A 17,463-nucleotide genomic window follows, 5' to 3' on the forward strand; every position below is an offset into this window, starting at 1 on the left:
CTTGGAACGTTACTAAAAACACAGCACATGGTGTTGTTTTCCTGTGCCCGGCAGGATTGGGGCCACATTTAGAAAATAGTTGGCACATAGTTTCAGGGCACGTCAGGACTATTGGAAGTGTAATCAGATGTGTTTAGTAAATCTGCAGCGCTGTGTTGTGGGAGGAGATTCAGGATTATGGACTAGTGTCTTTGTCCCGGTAGGATTACGGCTCTCTAAGGAGATCATAACATTAATATGTATGTATACACACCGGGTAGAAGTGGACACAGACTGAGATAAGGTAACACGAACAGACATTAATACAGCCACCTTCAAAGCCTCCTGATGCCACCGTATTCAGTCCTTGTGCATTTATTCACAAGCTCTATTTATAGCGTGCCACAACTTTTGATACCATAGATTAAAAATACAAATGAATACACTTTAATGACTATCTCATTTTAAAGGTCATATATCATCCTCATTTTCAACCAGTGTAAATAAGTCTCAGAGCTCCACAAAACAAGTCTGTTTCTTGTCAAAAATCCAGTCTGATCCTGTATTTGATCATGCCTGTAAACCCCTCTATTTCAGGCCTGCTCAGAACAGGCTGTTTCAAAGGAGCTGTGTTCGACCACGCCCCCCTGTGGAAGGGAATGTGGCTTGGGCTTTCTTAGCACCACGCCCTATTGTTTACGGTGGAAAAGGGGTCTCAGAAGGCAGAACAAACATCTAGCTGTGGGTGTGTCACCCACCTGGAGGAGGGGTTACAGCCCTTTGTGATGTCACAGGTAGAGGATTCTCATCATTGGTGGGGTCTGTAGACAGACTCCGGACATATATTAGTGATAGAAACCATGGCAAAGTGTATTTTGCATAATATGGGACCTTTAAGTAACTCACTGATGACTCGAGGGCAGATTGACTATATTGAATGTTTATTGACATTTTAAAAAATGACAGTACGAATGTTCATGGCAGTCATTTCACAATATACACATATCCAGTGCATCTTAAATTACAATAATCATTTACACTCATTGATTGGATGCTAGAATTTCCCTCAGGATTAATAAAGTACCTATCTATCTTGAAGTATGCCCATAAAAAGCCCCAGCCAAACAGTACCAATAAATGTCAATCACTGTAAATATCAGTTTGGGATTAAAAAGCGTCTGTCAAAACGTACAGAATAATGAGCCTTAGAAAAGTCTAAAATCAACTGAAGTATTACTCCACACATCATAAACTGTATTTACGTTTTTATCTGTACGTATGTAATGTACAGTCAGTTTGATTTAAGCTCTTCCTTCATTAAAGACACAGACCTAAGCAGTCTGATGGCATAGCATTGAATAATGTTTTGTGTACTTGGCAAACCTCAGAATGATGAATTCCTCTAGTGTAAAATGCCTGTGAGACTATGGAGGAAAACAGATTTCAGTGCAAAGAGGCAGTGGTGATTAAACAATCATTAACGTAGCTCTCTGATTTATGGGATCAACTCAATTATCAAATTATTCTTTAAACTTTTTATTGATTGCTAAAACTCAGGTCAGCTTTGCACAAAAAGAAATGGCACTTAAGTGACTGTGGTATAACTCATGGCCAACAGAGTCATCAAATCAACACTATTTTTGACCGTATCTCAGCAAGAGAGCCGCCTCCAAAAATGGCAAGAGACTTCCCTCGTTTGCCAAACAGGCATAGTAATCTGCTTGTTTGCCTGACTGTCTGACCGGAAGTTCCCATGATGCCCCCCTGTTAAGCTGTGGAAAAAAACACGCCATGCACTATTGGATTGATCTACTACTAAGGGTCAGAAAGGCGTGTAATCCCATTAAAGCACGAGGTGGTAGTGGAGTGTTTGGGTATCTGGAGCTGCAGGATATAAAGGACCATTGCACTTAAAAAGGTGCTTTTTTTTCAAGCGTCTCTCACAGCCAGAATGTACATGTAGTTAAAAATGTTTACGGACTGATTACGGCCAATTCGGCCCTCACTATCATTGAAATTATGGTGTTTATTGTTCAGCCTGTTATTAGTGTGTGTGTGATTTTGTGTGTGTGCATTCTAGTACAGTACACAAAGAAGACACCTGTGTTTGAGGGTGTGAAAATAGAGGTGCAGTGTGTGTTGCATCATATTTTGTGCAACTACCGGAATATCTCTTTGGAAACAGGCGGGTAGTAAACTGGCATATCATGCTGACACACCATGAACCCAGACGGCCTGTCAACATCCATGAGACGGTCCCCGTGCCCCTTAGACATTGTGTCTTTGGTAAAATGTCTCTCACAGTCGATCAGGCTGAAGTCGGCGTCGAAACAGATCTCAATCTGCCCCAAAACCTGGACTTCATCTCTCTGTCAATCACAAAAACACATCATTTTACTCCACATGATACAAAACATACACTTAATTTTCCTAAATGAAAAACTAGACAAAATATAACCGATTTAAATATACGATTTGAGGTTCATACCCTTGAATTGTGGGCGCATTGGATCTTGGGTTTGACGCTGTAGAACTTCTCTATGGCGTCCTCGATTTGGGATAACTTCAAACAGACACATTCAAGAGATGAGAAAAGGTGAGAATGAAAAACTTTACAGTTTAGAGACATTTAAACGCCATATATATATTTATTAAAAAAATGTTTCTGATGCTTAATAATTACATCTATGCATAGAACATCATGTAAACAAACAAAAATGTAAGCATGAAAATGATAATAGACCTACCTTGTAGTAGTCTTCGGATGGGGTGATGTTGAACTTTTGTAGAGTTCTATAATAACACAAACACAGATGTTGAGGTGTTGATGCTTTTACTTAGAGGAAAATAAAAGAGATAAGGAGAAGCCAAACATGTGCAGGATTCACAGGGACCAGGTACCCAATGACAATAGAGCTCAATAGGGACCGCCACTTTTTGGGCGGCTCTGGTTCTGAAAGTGAATTTCCCCATTCAAATCCTCCATTGACAGTTAAAGGCTTTATATGTGATTTTTTGATCCAGCAGATGTCGCCATTGAACACCAGCATGAAACCAAAACAACTTGAGCAGCATTGTTGTGCTAACATGCTAATGCTAGCGATCTTTATTTTGCTCGTATCTTCACACTGCATGTAAATTTACCCGAAATGACCGTGATGTTACACCCATTGTAGACAGTCATGACTCACAGAGTTATTTTCAGAGGATATACTTGATTTCTATTACATTTAAGTGTGAAAAATCACATATATCAAAATCCAACAAAATCCTTATATCAAGAGATTGAGGCCTGGAACCACGACAACCCCTATACTCTTGACTATAGAATTCAGCGCCAAAACGGCATTGAAAAACAGAGAAAAAGGTACAAGACTGTGTACATTATTTTATACTAGAAACAAGGAACTACCCTTTCCACAATCCATTGGGAATGATATAGGTTCTTCTTAAATGTAACTTTAGTCATTGTTGTAGTGTTTATACTGTTAATACATGTGTTGTATCATCTTGTAGTTTGGGTTGTGTGAATATATAAATTACATTCACTGCGGCATGACAAAGTTATTAGTGAATTTTGTGTTAGCCAACTTACTAGTTGGCATGCTAGTAAAACTATCAGTTCGCAATTGGCGCAGAGGGATGGGAAACATTGCCATGGTAACAGCGAGCTCCACCAATTGGAGACGTGTCACAGTGACACTGTAAGGTCGTGGGTAGTGTAGTTCTTTTTCACGATATTGAGAATAAATCATGCTTTTCTTTAAGTGAGGATGATATCACATGAACTTGTGTCTCCTACAGGAGCATTAACCAGCGTTTCACACACAGGTAGCTCATGGTAAGCATACCCTGGATGGTTATGACATTATGGCTAATAATCAAATCGGCTAGGGAGAAAATTAATGGGAATTTTACTTACAGAACCACACTGTTGAGCCCTATACTAAAAACTATAAAACAAGTCACCGTTTTCAAAGAGAGATGTGTGTCCTGTAGATGTGCCGTACCTGTCCAGATCCACTTTGTGATACAGATCCAGTGCCTTGTTGAAGTATTTATGTTGACTATTCAGAGAATCGGCTTTGGCTGCACATGTTCCATGTTTGTGCCACTCGTACTTCCTGTTGAAACATGCAGACAAATTAGATTGAGATCGTTCTTAATATTAAGTACAATTTGGGAATCTACAGCATGACTATTGTTATCTCGATTTCACCCATTATGTCAGATCAAGCCCAATTCTACCACTATCCTAAATTTCTATTGTTAGACTTTGAAATTGGAAAATGATCCTAGTATGTGAGCAGCTTCTAAACAACTTGTCTACAAAGACACGGTTGTTAAATGTGAACTTCTAGATCACTCTAGAGCTGGACATGCACAACACTAAATGAAAACAGAAAACAGAGTGCTGTAGAAGAATAGGGAAACAGAAAGTCACTGAATTTTGCCGTCTCTACAAAAACCTGGTAGCAGCCATTCAGAGTCGAGCAGAAGTTTGATTGACAAACAGAAAAACAAAAAGGATTGAGAGCTAGAGTACCAGAATTCATCAGATGTGGGTTTAAGCAAGTCCGGCCAACTCTTTTTCATGTCTGGAATCAGATCCTGAAAAAAACATATCAAAGAATACGTTTTTTCCAAGTATTAGGGTAACATCTTGAGATAAGAAGGAAAAAAAACAATTATATGTATGTATTTTAAAAGATCTTTTCATGTTGATATTTTGAGGAACTAGGACTTCTCTTTTTTAGTTTTTCTCCTTCCACTTGTCAGTAGAATAAAAAAACGTTTGTTTCTTCTCAGTAAATAACATATGTTTTTTTGTTAGGCTTTTGCTTTTATTTCGATAGGCCAGTGTATGAAACCAGCAGAGAGAGTGGGGAATTACATGCGGGAAAGGAGCCTCTGGCACTACCTAACCATTAGGCAGTGATGGGCAAGCTACTTGTTAAATGTAGTGAGTCGAGTGACTAGTTATTACTCTTTATAACCCTAATGAAGCTTCAGTGCACTAAAGTTACACCTAGCAGAAATGTAGCAAGCTAAGCTACAGCAACACTGCAAACGTAGCTCACTACATCTACACTTTTTTCATTTATTAAACTAATAATAATAATAATAATAATAATAATAATAATAATAATAATAATAGTAAGGTGATGTTAAGATAAACTTTGCTAACTTAATTTTTTCTGGACATACATTTCAAGCAAATAGGCCATCTACTAAAACATTGACCTCATCCCCCTCTGATCGAGGTAATAGTTGAACATGTTTGAATTGAACTAAATGAATCTGGTTTAACATAAGACAATAGTCATTTAATATGCTGGAATATATATGTGACAGACGATACAAAGGTTTGTGAGTAAACAGAGTGAGATGTAAAAATGATATATAAACAATTTAAAAAGTACTCAAAGTTCCCTACAAACCAGAGGTGGCTCAGCTTTCCTCACCATCTCATCGATACTTTCTCCTCTGATCTAATCTGTGCACCTCTGCTCTGCATCATGTTCTGTAGTAAGTTGTTGACAAGTGCTTGCAGACTGACCTGGCGATGGTTAACTGCAGGGCTTTGTTCTGTTAACTTCTACAGGAATCACCAACATGTGGTTTTCTCCCAGTAGGTGAACTCATACTCACCTGTCTGCACTATCACCAGGCGTCTTCTACTCATCCTTAACAGTTTGACTTTGGACTGTGAAAGACCGCCCTTCTGAGCTTCAACTTTGTTGTGAGGAGAATGTAGCTAACCTGGACACTACGGCTCTACTTGATCAATGAAACAGCTAAGCTGCTGGAAAACTATTTGATTCAGAAAACAGCAATGCTACTGAAAATGTTGTTAAATACTAACGTGGCTATTTGTAGGGACGTTACTGCCTAACACTGCCACTAGGCCACCAGCGCAATAAAGATCTACAGATCTAACATATTGCAGAAGGAGGACGACTGACCCTAATGAATTTTTTTTTTAAGATTATTTTTTGTGCTTTTTGTGCTTTTAATTGAGAAATAGGACAGTGGATAGAGTTGGAAATCAGGGAGAGAGATTGGGGAATGACATGCAGGAAAGGAGCCACAGGCTGGATTCGAACCCGGGCCGCCCGCCTGGAAGACTACAGCCTCCATACATGGGGCGCGCGCACTAACCACTGCGCCACCAGCGCCCCTACCCTAATGAATTTAACACTAGATTACAAACCTGTATTTGAGAGGAGTTGAAATGCCACGATGAGTTACAGTCAATCCCTTTATCTGGCCTGGAGAAAAACAAAGACTCACAATAAGAGATCTCAACTGCTCGCTGTTAAGTTAAATGGTGACAACATATCAACATTTAAAAAATAGAAACATTTTCTCAGAAGTTTTTGTACCAAACCCAAAACAGGAAGTTGAATAACATTAGAAACACACACACGTTTACATACCAGAGTCCGTGCAGTGTCCAGTAGCTAATGTTTGCATTACAGTGCTCCATCTGAAAATGAAGTTAAAAATGTTTGTTAATCCATCTGAACACATAAACCTTAGACTCTAAATACTCACGCGACACTTCAAAGATTTATTATGTGTTTTTTTTACGTTGCTATCTAACTAAACCAGAAAAGTTCCCTGTCCCATCAAGAATGTGACATTGTTGTGTGGAAAGAGGAACTGCAGTTGTTTTTTCACCCTGCGGTTAAAGGACCAACATGTACTTTGGTAAATCTACCCTGTCCTCCAAGATTAATCCAAAGCTTTCTGATAGAAACTTGTGAAAACATTAAAATCATTAAGCAAACTGAGACCTGGAGCAAACAGACCACAAAAAGAGAACTACCTAACAGAATATTTCCCTGCAGGACGACGAAATCAAACTTTTACTCCTAACACACAGCCAGGCTAAACTCAAAGATGAAGCCACTTTTGAGAAATTGTAACTCTTCCTTTCGTCTAAGCAATAAGACAGGGGATATGAAAAAAGAAAGTTTCAGTCAAGAAGAACAAAATTGAAGTTTTTTTGTGTTGTGACTTGCAGAATGGTCAACGTTACACCCTCAGTGAAAGAACAAAATGTTGCCTAATCCAGCCACAAAGTCACACAGCCTTTCTCATGACTCAGACTTAGACGTCACATGATGCTCATGGATTTAATGTTGACGCAGATAATACTGTATTTGGGCAATATAAGAAGGCAACATTTTGTTAAACTGGAATACCATGACGTTGGACAATAAGTTACAATTGTACTTCACACTACTCTCAGTTTGTCACAACATAGACCAGTGTAAACGTTTCAAAAGACATGCAGAACCTGTTTCCATGCATGCCCTGACTGATATTGCAACATTTGCTGCTGCAGGAACAACTGTAATCATATAGACATCATACCGTGACTAAGATCTTGTGCTATAAATAACATTACAAAAACTCTGAGCTTTCAGCAATTGTAGGGTAATAATAACTGTAATACATCTACACCACCTGTGCTCTTCAATATCCATTTAAAGGTTCTCTTCTGAGAAAGGTCATTATGTCAAAGGAAACAAAGAAAGGCATGCATGAAGAAACTCACACTACAGAAGGTCTTTGGCCAGTGATGGGTCAAGATCAGTTTGGTCCACATGTTGTCATGATGGTGGTGGTGATCTGTGATCACGTAGGCAGAGGACAGAGCTGCTGCCAGGCAGAGCAGGAGAGGAGAGCAGAGCGTCATGTCTGACCTAAAAGAAGGAAATGGATGTGGTATTTAACAGCGGCTCAGAATTATGCATCAGAAAAACCAACAACAATGTTAAGACCATATCCAGAGTGCAGAAATTGTCAATACATTAGTGTCGTTGGAAAATTCTTTTTTTAAACTTCGTTTTTATTTCAGATTCAACAATTTATACAATAATATTCACAGTTCTTCAATTTTCCTTTTATTTTAAAATTAAAATAAAATAAAAACCCAACAAGACAGATATAACTTAACTCTATCATAGGGTTAAAATAATAATAATAATAATAATAATAAAAAAATAATAATAATAATAATAAAAAATATATATATATATACACATACATACATATAAGAGGTGTATAAAAATCCAGATAAATAATAACAAAAAGGAGGTAAGAGGAAAATTCATTTTTAATGAATTTTCATATGAATTCATATTTAATTATCTAAGAAGAGAATGAATACACAAAGTAGCTGACATGAGGAGAAACAAATCAGCCTGTGGTTTAGGCTAGGGGACGAGTGTGGTAACGAAAACCTCATGACAATTAAATTGGTCAATCAGCATAAAAACTCGTGACTGCAAACATATTATCTGAACTAGTTTATCAAACAGTCATTACCTCTCATCAAGCGTGTGAACTTCCTCTGAACACATACATAGCCCTCATTAAGACTGCAGTGCAATGCAGCAGACAAAGGTAAAATCAACAGCGTCTAACAATAACACACTGGATGAAACACAACTTGCATGTGTAGTTTTGAGAGATTCTTTGAGAAATGTTCAGGCTTGCTAGAGACGACTGAGCGAAGAAAAATAAACAAACATAAGTTCAAAAACATTTTACGTTATCGCTTTACGTTAGCGAAGCTTTAGCTCGGTTAGGTTCAACATTTAGCAGGCTGAACTATCGAGTCTTCAGAGAGAGCAAACCTAAACAAACCTCATAAGGTGCAATAGGTGTCTTTATGGGTTAAAGCAATTGAGGTTTGTCTTACCTAGTGAAGGATACGTTGCAACAAAGTATGTGTTGGTTACCGTCGCGCTGTAAATCATTAAAATAACTATGTTAGTGCATGACTCAGGATACAGTGAGGTCTCTTGTTTGTGTCCCGTTTTAGCTTTTTTACTGGAATGTCCGTTCAGCCAATCAAAGACGCCGTACACGTCATGCGTCATCACGTTGCTGAGCTAACCCACAGACTGCTAAGTAGGTACTTTGTGTAGTTCTAGTTTAGGAACCAAAACCACTGCGGTTTGCGTGTTGAAACCTGGTCTGCTGATGCAGTTTAATACACAGTGTATAAAGGTAACACTCTATAATAACTGCTGTGTCTGTGACAACTTTTAAATAAAATAAAGACGGAGCTTCAACTTAGTATGACGCTTTACTATAGAACGGCAGGTTATATCACTGCGCCAATGTATGAAGTGCGCTGTAAGGCGCTGAATTGCATAACAAAACAATCCATTCAAATATGAAATACATCTGAAGACCTTTTTACATAAGCTCAACACCTTTGTGTGTATGAATTCTAACATTTAATTTCATAGAATAGAATAGAATAGATGTTTATTGCCATTTGCACAGGTACAGGACAGTACAGGTACATTGGAATTTTTGTGCGTTTCTCCCTGAGTCAGCTCTACAAAAAAGTTAAAAGTATATATAAAATAGGATAGCAATATAAATAAAAAAAGAGTAGAAAGGTAAAAAAAGTGTTACTATTTTTTCACATTATATAATTGCACTGTTTTTTGTTTTTAAGGTTAATATTGCACACTTGTATTGCACTGTGAGGTGGTCAGCTGTCCATTTAGTCTGTGAGGTGTGGGGTGAAGTACTTCCTTCCCATCTTAATGTCCTGTACAAGTCTCACAGCAGCAGGGAAAAGCTGTTGTGGCAGCAGGCCTTGTGGGTGGAGATGCTCTCTGGCCTGTGATGTCGCAGGTTATAGCCCAAGTTCTTCCACCTGAACAGAGCATGAGCTGGGTGCTGTTTGTCCTTGAGGATGCTCTGTGCTTTTCCCCTGCAGCGCTGTGTGTACAGTGTGTCCATGGAGGGGAGGTTGGAGCCAGTGATTCTCTCTGCAGTCTTGATGACCCGTTGAAGCGATTTCCTCTCATCCAGTGTGGTGTTTCTGAACCACACGGGGACTCTACTGGTGAGGATGCTTTCAACGAGTCCTCTGTAGGCCTGGGTGAGGGGCTGACGTTTAAGTCCAGTCTTCTTCAGCAGCCTGATGAAGTAACGCCGCTGCTGTGCTTTCTTCACTGTTTTAGCAGAGATTTACAGAGATACATGGAGCAGAGATTTGTAACACATTGTTAATGTTAATAAATATTTTGTAAAGAATATATTAACATTATTTGGATTGTTATTATGAGGTTGCAACTGACAATTATAAAATCTTGTTCCAACTTTATGACATCCAAATAATGTTTATAGATATGCTACACAGTATTTATTAACCATTTACAAAGTATTATAAACATCAGCTGCACCTGTATAATAACATCCAGATAATGATTGTACATGGTTTATAAACCAATTATTAAACATTGATAAAGTATTAATTATCTATTTAAAACATGTTTGTAGATGCTTTACAAAGTATTAATAAGGTATTATCTTCAATTCCAACTTTATAATAACCATTCAAATAATGTTAATAAAAGGTTTACAAATAATTTGGTAATCATTAACAAACACTTTATAAAGTAAAACAATTTAAAATGTGTGCAACAATAAACTATTCACATAACATAAATTATAGCACTACAAATCATTAGCAAACATTATGAACTACCAATTCACTGTTTGTTAACAGTAAAATAACTATAAACTAAAGTTAATTGACTATAAATTTACCCTTTATATATGATGGTTATTATGAAGTGTTACCAAAATCTTTTTATAGTGATAATGAGAGGTCCTTGTGACAGTTTACTTCCTGAAAAGGAAGAAATTATCATAAATATGAAAATATTATTAAAACGTCAAGACCCTGTTCTAAATTAAATACCATTTAAGAAAAAACAATACCTCAAAAATATGCGGGTTACATGTTGGTATTTAGTGTTTAGTTTTCTATTAAACCCTGGATATGAGTAAAATGTTAGTTTTTTTTTTTTTACAAATCTGCATTCTGAACATCATTGTATTATTACTTTAAGAGAGACAATGCCATATAAAAACTGGGCAAGGCAACATTATGTGTGTCAGGTGTCAACGTGTAATGCCAGTTTGAAGGCATTTGCTTAAAAATTAGACTATAATATGAAATCACTTTTAGCAGCTGTGTTTTTTTATAAGCAATCATTACAAATGAACCATCCATAGCTTAAGATAAATGTGTGTTTACCATGTATTTAAAACATGAATAGAGTAGTCCTGACAGGGAAATTGCAGTCTCTCTAATCCCACAACATACTGGGGGATTTACTGTATATCGCCACTTTGACTCTCATCATAAATGGGTTTGCAGTTGCTGCACGCTGCCCCTCTCAGTGCAGTATCAACAGAAGTCATGTGACTGAAGCAGAGATTTACAAAACCCAGAGTGAACACCCTCTGCAGTTAAAGAGACAGTCTATTTTCTTCCTCTCAAAATCCCTCAGGTCAGTCAGTGTCAATCCATGGGGAAAAAATCATGTGTACGTGTCTTTATGAGCACTTTACAAACAAAAGTATTATTAAAGAAATATTTGTATTCTGAAATACATATTCGGATCAGAGAAACCTTTAACTGAGTGCATGCTCATTTTTACTCAATAGCAGACAAAATGTTAATTTGGATATTTGTCTTTGTAAAGTGAATTTAAGATTCATAATATAATATAATCAGGCCTAAATTATTTAATGTGGGAAATGCCCAGGGGCACTTTTGAAATTATGACTCATAATAAAACGCTGTGTTAAATTAGTCAAGTATGTTCACTCAGTTTAGAAAATAATTCATCTTCCTATGTGTATAGGTGTCTGACAGGTCAAACTATCTAAACAGCTGACATGGGATTAATCATACAACAGCAACATGAATTCAATTGTCAGTGATGAGTCTTTATGCAGTGCCAATTCTTACTCGATCAACATGCAGACAATGTATCACCACCTCAATACCCTGTAACCTTGGAATACCAGCATCTTACTGTAAGCCAGCCGCATGATGAACCAATATCACTGGTTTTTGGATACAGAGTGTACCACCAGATGACCAACAGAGGGCTCTTTTCAACCACAGACAGAAGCCTGCCCTGTTTTTCAAAGGTTTATATTTGGGCTTTTTGGTCCTTTATTTAGAGATAGGATAGTGGATAGAGTCAGAAATCAGGGAGAGACAGCAAGAGAATGTGGAATTTCATGCAGTAAAGGTTGATGGTGCACTCGGCAGAGAAAGCCACATGTATTTAGCAGTGTCATACCCTGGCTCTTTGGGCATGACAAATATGGGAGACACAACATTTTAAGGAGTAACAAAAGTAATTGATTTAACAGATATCAAATGATTAAATGATCAACTAAATATTTTAACTAAGTATAGAGAGTGAATGTCAGTATAATCAGTAGTGTAGGGTGTGCATGAGGGATAATGTAGTGTGTATGTTGTTAAGTGTTCAAAAGCATAATATAATATGAGGCCACGCTGCAGTCCTCACACCACTGGCAGCATGCCTGCAAAGAAAAGAGCAAAAAATGAGGAACAAGTCAATCAATACGACCCACATCTAACAGCAGCAGAGAGCAGACTGGGCAACAGGGCCTTGATTATATAGCCTGGGAGCACTGGGCACAGGTGTTCCCAGTAGACACCAATTCACACCAATAAACACGCTTATTTGTGATCTGGCCTAAACAAACATTACATACTTAGTGACACCAGGGGTCGCCAGAAGCAGTCAAAGATTATATCTCTCCTTTGTCTTCTTGATTGCCTCCTTCTTTTCCCTTTGGTATTTACATCTCAGTCACATCACACACCTCCTCCTGTCAACCCCCCCATCCTGCCACACTCTCTCTCTCTTTCCTTTTCTCAAAAGTAACTCCATGTTCTCGCATCATGATTTCACCTCAGATGTAAAATGTGTTCCACAGCTCCTCCACTGTGTCAGGAATAGTCGAGCTGTAACTGTAGCTACTTTTATAAATAGGCTCTGGCCAAAGTTCAGCATGCGACACAGTGCCTGAAGATGCTTCAGAGTGCATATGGAGAAAGAGAGGACTGCTGTGCTGTCTGCAGGGCCCCCGAGAATGATTTAAATGTGTTTAACAGTGGTTTACTATAGATAGCTGTGTACACTGGAACATTAAATATCACCTTGGATATCAGAGTTTTCCTCTATAAGGACTGAAATTCAGTCTGAAACATGTATTTTGTTATTCAACAACTTTGCCAGTTGACTGCGCTTCTTAAGAGAGCCAATCAAGTTGCCTCCTTCTGCAACACTTAAAATGCTGTAAATGGTTTCCTCCTGTAACGTCTCAATGGTCGCACACTTGATGAAGCATCAACTGTTGAGCTAAAGTGCCAGAAACCACACACTAGGCTTCCACATAAAAACTGTATTGGTCAAACTCTGTTAATCAAATAGATAACTGGTTGTAGTGGCCCTGAGTCTTGAAGGATACTGGTTATATATAGGCAGCTCTCTCTCCTTATAAGGCCTCAGGGTGAGGCAGGTGGGGGTCGGTTGGAGACGGGTGGTGGTTTCGTTGGCCTGGTTCTTGGTTTAGGCTGTCTCCCTGTGGATTCAGGCTGACAACCGAAGTCGCTGCAAAGGAAACCTCAAGAGGTAAGAAAAAACATCATTTTAAATTCTCATTTTCCTTCTCGGTATTCTTCGATTTATTAATCTACCTTTGTTTGAAACCCAAGTGGGACCAGTGGGATGGAGTAATGGAGAGATTTTTTGGGCACTGATAGTCCCTATAATCAGAGTGGCTAAGAATGATTTGATGTATAAATTCTGAAGAATGTGCAATAAATGAGTTAACCACTATTTTGAGGATAATGACTGTTATTGTCTTGTTTGTGACAGGAGGACAGCAGGGTTCACTCTGTTTATGACACTCTAATTGGTTTAAAGAGGCTCTTAGGGGACAGTCATATTTGGTTTTGACACTTGGTAGTGTTGCTTTAGTAGACAAATTGTTGTTTAGTTGATCTGGGACTCTTGGTGTTGATTTGATCTTTCATTTTAAACTTTTAAAATGACAAGGGATTATAATTAATGCATTGCAACAAGTGTCTGTATCCTAATAGCAAGTTGAACAAGTTGGATATTTTCAGAGGATTGTGCGGTTATGGTTGAGAATTGAAGAGGTTTTCAGTTACAGACGCAGAGTCTAAGGTGTCATTTGGCAGCCATTTTTGCTGTTACAGTGTTGGCTGGACTGACAGAGTAAGAGGACAGCCACTGGGGTGCAGGACTGACGGGTCTAGAATATGACTGGTCTGCAGTGACGGCTCTTCTGAGTGTAGTTTTTGTTTCGAAGATGCTGAATGTTATCCTCTTTCTATTTCTTAAATACTGATTTTTTTTAGATATTTTCTTGAAGTTGCATGAATAAACTTCACTTACAATCGGGGGCAAAGGGGACTAGTTTGAATTTATGCTAGATTTCTGCAAAATTGTTGGACTGGCTGGTTGTCTGATCCTTGATCTAATATATGCAACTATTGGACATTTTCTCTCACAAATTAGGCCTGCACGATATAAGAAAAATATGAGAAGTGTGAAAAAAACCAAAAAAACCCCAGTCTTTTTAACACCACATTGGCATCTTTAATCTGAGGGTCACTGATAGCTGGGATAAACTTCAGTTTTAATATGGTGTGATTAATGGCCATTAATCACACCATACCCTGGCCTCTGTCCAACTAGTAAAATGTAAACATGCTGAGTGAGAAAGCATTGCTGATTAGATCAAATATTTTGTATATATCAAGATGAATTCATTTTTTGGGATGTGTTTATTGCACATACAGAAATTGGGAGCTCTATCACAATAACATTTTCTATCTTTTACTGTACAACCCAATGATGCAAACAGGAACTGTACTGTCGGTATCAGCTGTAGAGGGTAAAGGTCTAGCATGGCTCAGTGAGAGGCTTCTTGATTGGCAGTTTCGGGGCACTAAGGAGTCAGTTTAAGACGACTCCAATGATAGTTATGGTGCACTGAAGCTTTGGAGAGTATTTCAAAGATGTGGAAACAGGAGTTACTTTGCCAATGGAGTGAGTCTCAAGAGCCTCAAGAGTGTGGTTGAGGAGATAGAGTGGTTTAAAGTTTCCTCTGACCTTATTTCTGCTCTCCCAGGACTATAAGGTGATGTAAGGCAATCATGGTTAAACTCTGCGATGTGTGAATGATGTAAGACAAAGTTTTGCTGCTGCTTTGGCTTGTGTACTGTAAAACATGTACACTGCTTATAGGAAAACTCAGAAACAGAATGGGTGATTATCTGAGGGTAAAAAAAGCTTCAGTTTGAAACATTTAAAGTTTAAGATAGACTGAGTTTTGCAGTAAAAGTGTTTCCCCCTCCTGTCCTGTTGATCCCTTGAATTAAGGCTCACTGACAGTAACCATGCTTTCATGTGTGATTAAGTGTTGTTGCATTTTTTTTTTAAATCAGAAAATGAGGTGGAGAGTCCTCTTGTGTAATCTAAACGTAATGACTCATGTTGAATGTGGAGTTTTTCAATGTATGTACAATATTTGGTGCCTTGGCTGTCAGCAACTGTTCAAACACATTCCTGGACCAGCAATATTCCGCACACAGGCCTTTTGTTTATGTGTATGTACACGTGTGTGTCTGTGTTGCTGCTGTCTTAAATCTATATTGTGTCACCTTGTCATTCCTGAAGCTGACTTCTGTGTTAGTGTGTGCCACAGTGACGGCTTTTCTTTTTGCAGAGGGTGAGGAAGCAAACACAAACATACTGTCTGCACAAAGTACCAGATTCTTCATTGAGAAAAGAAACTGCAGTTTGTGTCTCAAACGCTCTTTGGAATAATCATCACTCTTTTTTTCCTCTTTTATGTTGGTCTTCATCAACTCGCATCTAATTCCTGGATTTATTTCAACAATACTGCAGGGTGTCAGGCCCTTGTGTTTGTGTGTGTTTGTGTTACTGAGTATATTGTCCAACAGGTAAGTAAAGATCTATACTGTACGCTGTTACCATGTCAGTCTGTGTGTGTGTGTTTGTCTACAGTGTCACCATGTCAGAGCGGATGAAACGCGGGACATACGACCATGAATACCACCACAAACAGAGCCGCTATGTGGTTAAAGAATACAGCAGGTATATGTCATACATTAATGCTGCGCTCAAATATTAAGCTAACAGTAGAATTGTAACAGTAGTAAGCTTTGCTGTGCTCCACCTGCTTCAAACGTAATGTGTAAACAACCTTGTTTAAAACCCAAGATAGGCTTAATGTATAGTAGCAGTTTAACTTAGGGCTGGACGATATGGACCAAAAAAATATTTCTTGATGTATTTGAGCTGAATGGCTATACCAATATATATCTCCATATTTTTTAACTGTAAAGAAATAACAAAAACAAAGTCAGTTCTAAGTCAAATCCACACGGGCAAAATGTCCCACAGGCTGCACAATGTCAACATGTACATGGAAAGGGACATCAAAATAAACTACCCTTTTGTCAAATAAAAAACTCTAATATTAAATAATGCTGCTTAAATCAAATAAAATAGATAAATGAAAGTTCCTTTTCTGCATGACATAATACAGTTACAAGCCGTTTTTTGAGTTGTGCTCAGAGAGAGAGAGAGAGAGAGAGAGAGAGAGAGAGAGAGGAGGAGCAGGGTGACAACAAAACCGGTGTCTCTACGGAAGAAACCTGTAATGTTATTTTAATGCAGCATACACTTTATCAATATCAAAAAATATTGTCGTACCTTATATGTTGTTTGAAAGTACATCGATAAATCTTAAAAACTCGACATATTTCCCAGCCCTAGTTTGACATTAAGCTCTCCTGAAAAACAAGCTAACCCCAGGCTAATCTTGATGTTAGTTTTCATGAGGGATGTCTCATCCATGCTCTTTCAAATACATACAGTATATCCAGGCAAAAGTTTACCTCAGTCCATCTGAACTAACTGCAAGAAGCAGTAACAAGTAGAAAATGTTTAATTGATTTGGGATCAAGTTTGGACAAAACTTAGACAAATCCAGGTGGATGTACTGTAATGAAATAGTAACACACCATGGGGAAAACTATCAACTTTCTTTCTAATATAGAGTGTTTATGTGTTTGTCTTTGTGTGATTACTTATAGATTTCTTGCTGCTGTGTTTCATGTCTATACTGACCACTTAAAGTCTTCTTGCTTATAACCTGCAAACCAGCGCCCTGAAGACTACGTAATCATTTTAACAGAGGGTTCAATAACAAGTGCTGGATTCTTCTTACTCATACTTTCTATGCTCAATATTGTATTGTCCTAACTGATTCTTCACATAAGTATGAAGCTTGTTTGTTTAATCTCCTCCTGAGCTATCACGGATTTGCTGATCACACATGAGTTAACTGGTGTTTGCTCAGAAAGTTAATTTCTCTGCAGATTGGAAAACGGCTCAAAATAGATTTGAACAATCTATCCATATTCACACATGCACACACAACTCTTGAATATGTCCTGAAATGTTCAGGGTGGGCTGAACAGCTGGCCAAATCTTTCACAAAGACTTCATTGGGAAGTTTTCCTGCCAGCTCACTTAAAATGTCTTG

At 38.1% G+C, this 17,463-nt stretch overlaps 2 protein-coding genes across 4 annotated transcripts in view; one reads left to right on the forward strand and one right to left on the reverse strand.

The window, feature by feature from the left end:
* Nucleotides 1-899: 899 nt before the first annotated feature.
* rnaset2 (ribonuclease T2) lies at nucleotides 900-8,845 on the reverse strand. Its single transcript, XM_061042050.1, has 9 exons — nucleotides 8,696-8,845; nucleotides 7,547-7,694; nucleotides 6,420-6,469; nucleotides 6,194-6,251; nucleotides 4,526-4,590; nucleotides 3,990-4,103; nucleotides 2,727-2,772; nucleotides 2,468-2,542; nucleotides 900-2,348 (listed from the first exon to the last, which is right to left on the reverse strand). The coding sequence occupies exons 2-9, from the start codon at nucleotides 7,685-7,687 to the stop codon at nucleotides 2,139-2,141; spliced, it is 759 nt and encodes a 252-aa protein (XP_060898033.1). The 5' UTR covers nucleotides 7,688-7,694; nucleotides 8,696-8,845; the 3' UTR covers nucleotides 900-2,138.
* A 4,497-nt stretch (nucleotides 8,846-13,342) lies between these two features.
* myom2b (myomesin 2b) overlaps nucleotides 13,343-17,463 on the forward strand; it is a 37,851-nt gene continuing 33,730 nt past the window's right edge. Inside the window, exons 1-2 of one of the 3 annotated variants that reach the window (XM_061041972.1) lie at nucleotides 13,422-13,490; nucleotides 15,918-16,007. In XM_061041972.1, coding sequence (XP_060897955.1) covers nucleotides 15,925-16,007 — 83 coding nt within the window. In that variant the 5' untranslated portion in view covers nucleotides 13,422-13,490; nucleotides 15,918-15,924. Of the gene's footprint in view, nucleotides 13,491-15,917; nucleotides 16,008-17,463 lie in introns of all 3 variants that reach the window. The other 2 variants (XM_061041988.1, XM_061041980.1) reach the window with 2 other exon arrangements.

The sequence above is a fragment of the Labrus mixtus genome, chromosome 1, assembly GCF_963584025.1.
Source record: "Labrus mixtus chromosome 1, fLabMix1.1, whole genome shotgun sequence".
Classification (NCBI taxonomy): domain Eukaryota; kingdom Metazoa; phylum Chordata; class Actinopteri; order Labriformes; family Labridae; genus Labrus; species Labrus mixtus.

Excerpts from the sequence above, each read along its gene's own strand:
- rnaset2 (XM_061042050.1), bottom strand. The coding sequence starts at position 7,687 with ATGACGCTCTGCTCTCCTCTCCTGCTCTGCCTGGCAGCAGCTCTGTCC. Across the intron at positions 6,470-7,546 it reads GGCCAAAGACCTTCTGTAGT|ATGGAGCACTGTAATGCAAA; the intron begins GTGAGTTTCTTC and ends CTTCATTTTCAG. Across the intron at positions 4,591-6,193 it reads TCAACTCCTCTCAAATACAG|GATCTGATTCCAGACATGAA; the intron begins GTTTGTAATCTA and ends TGTTTTTTTCAG.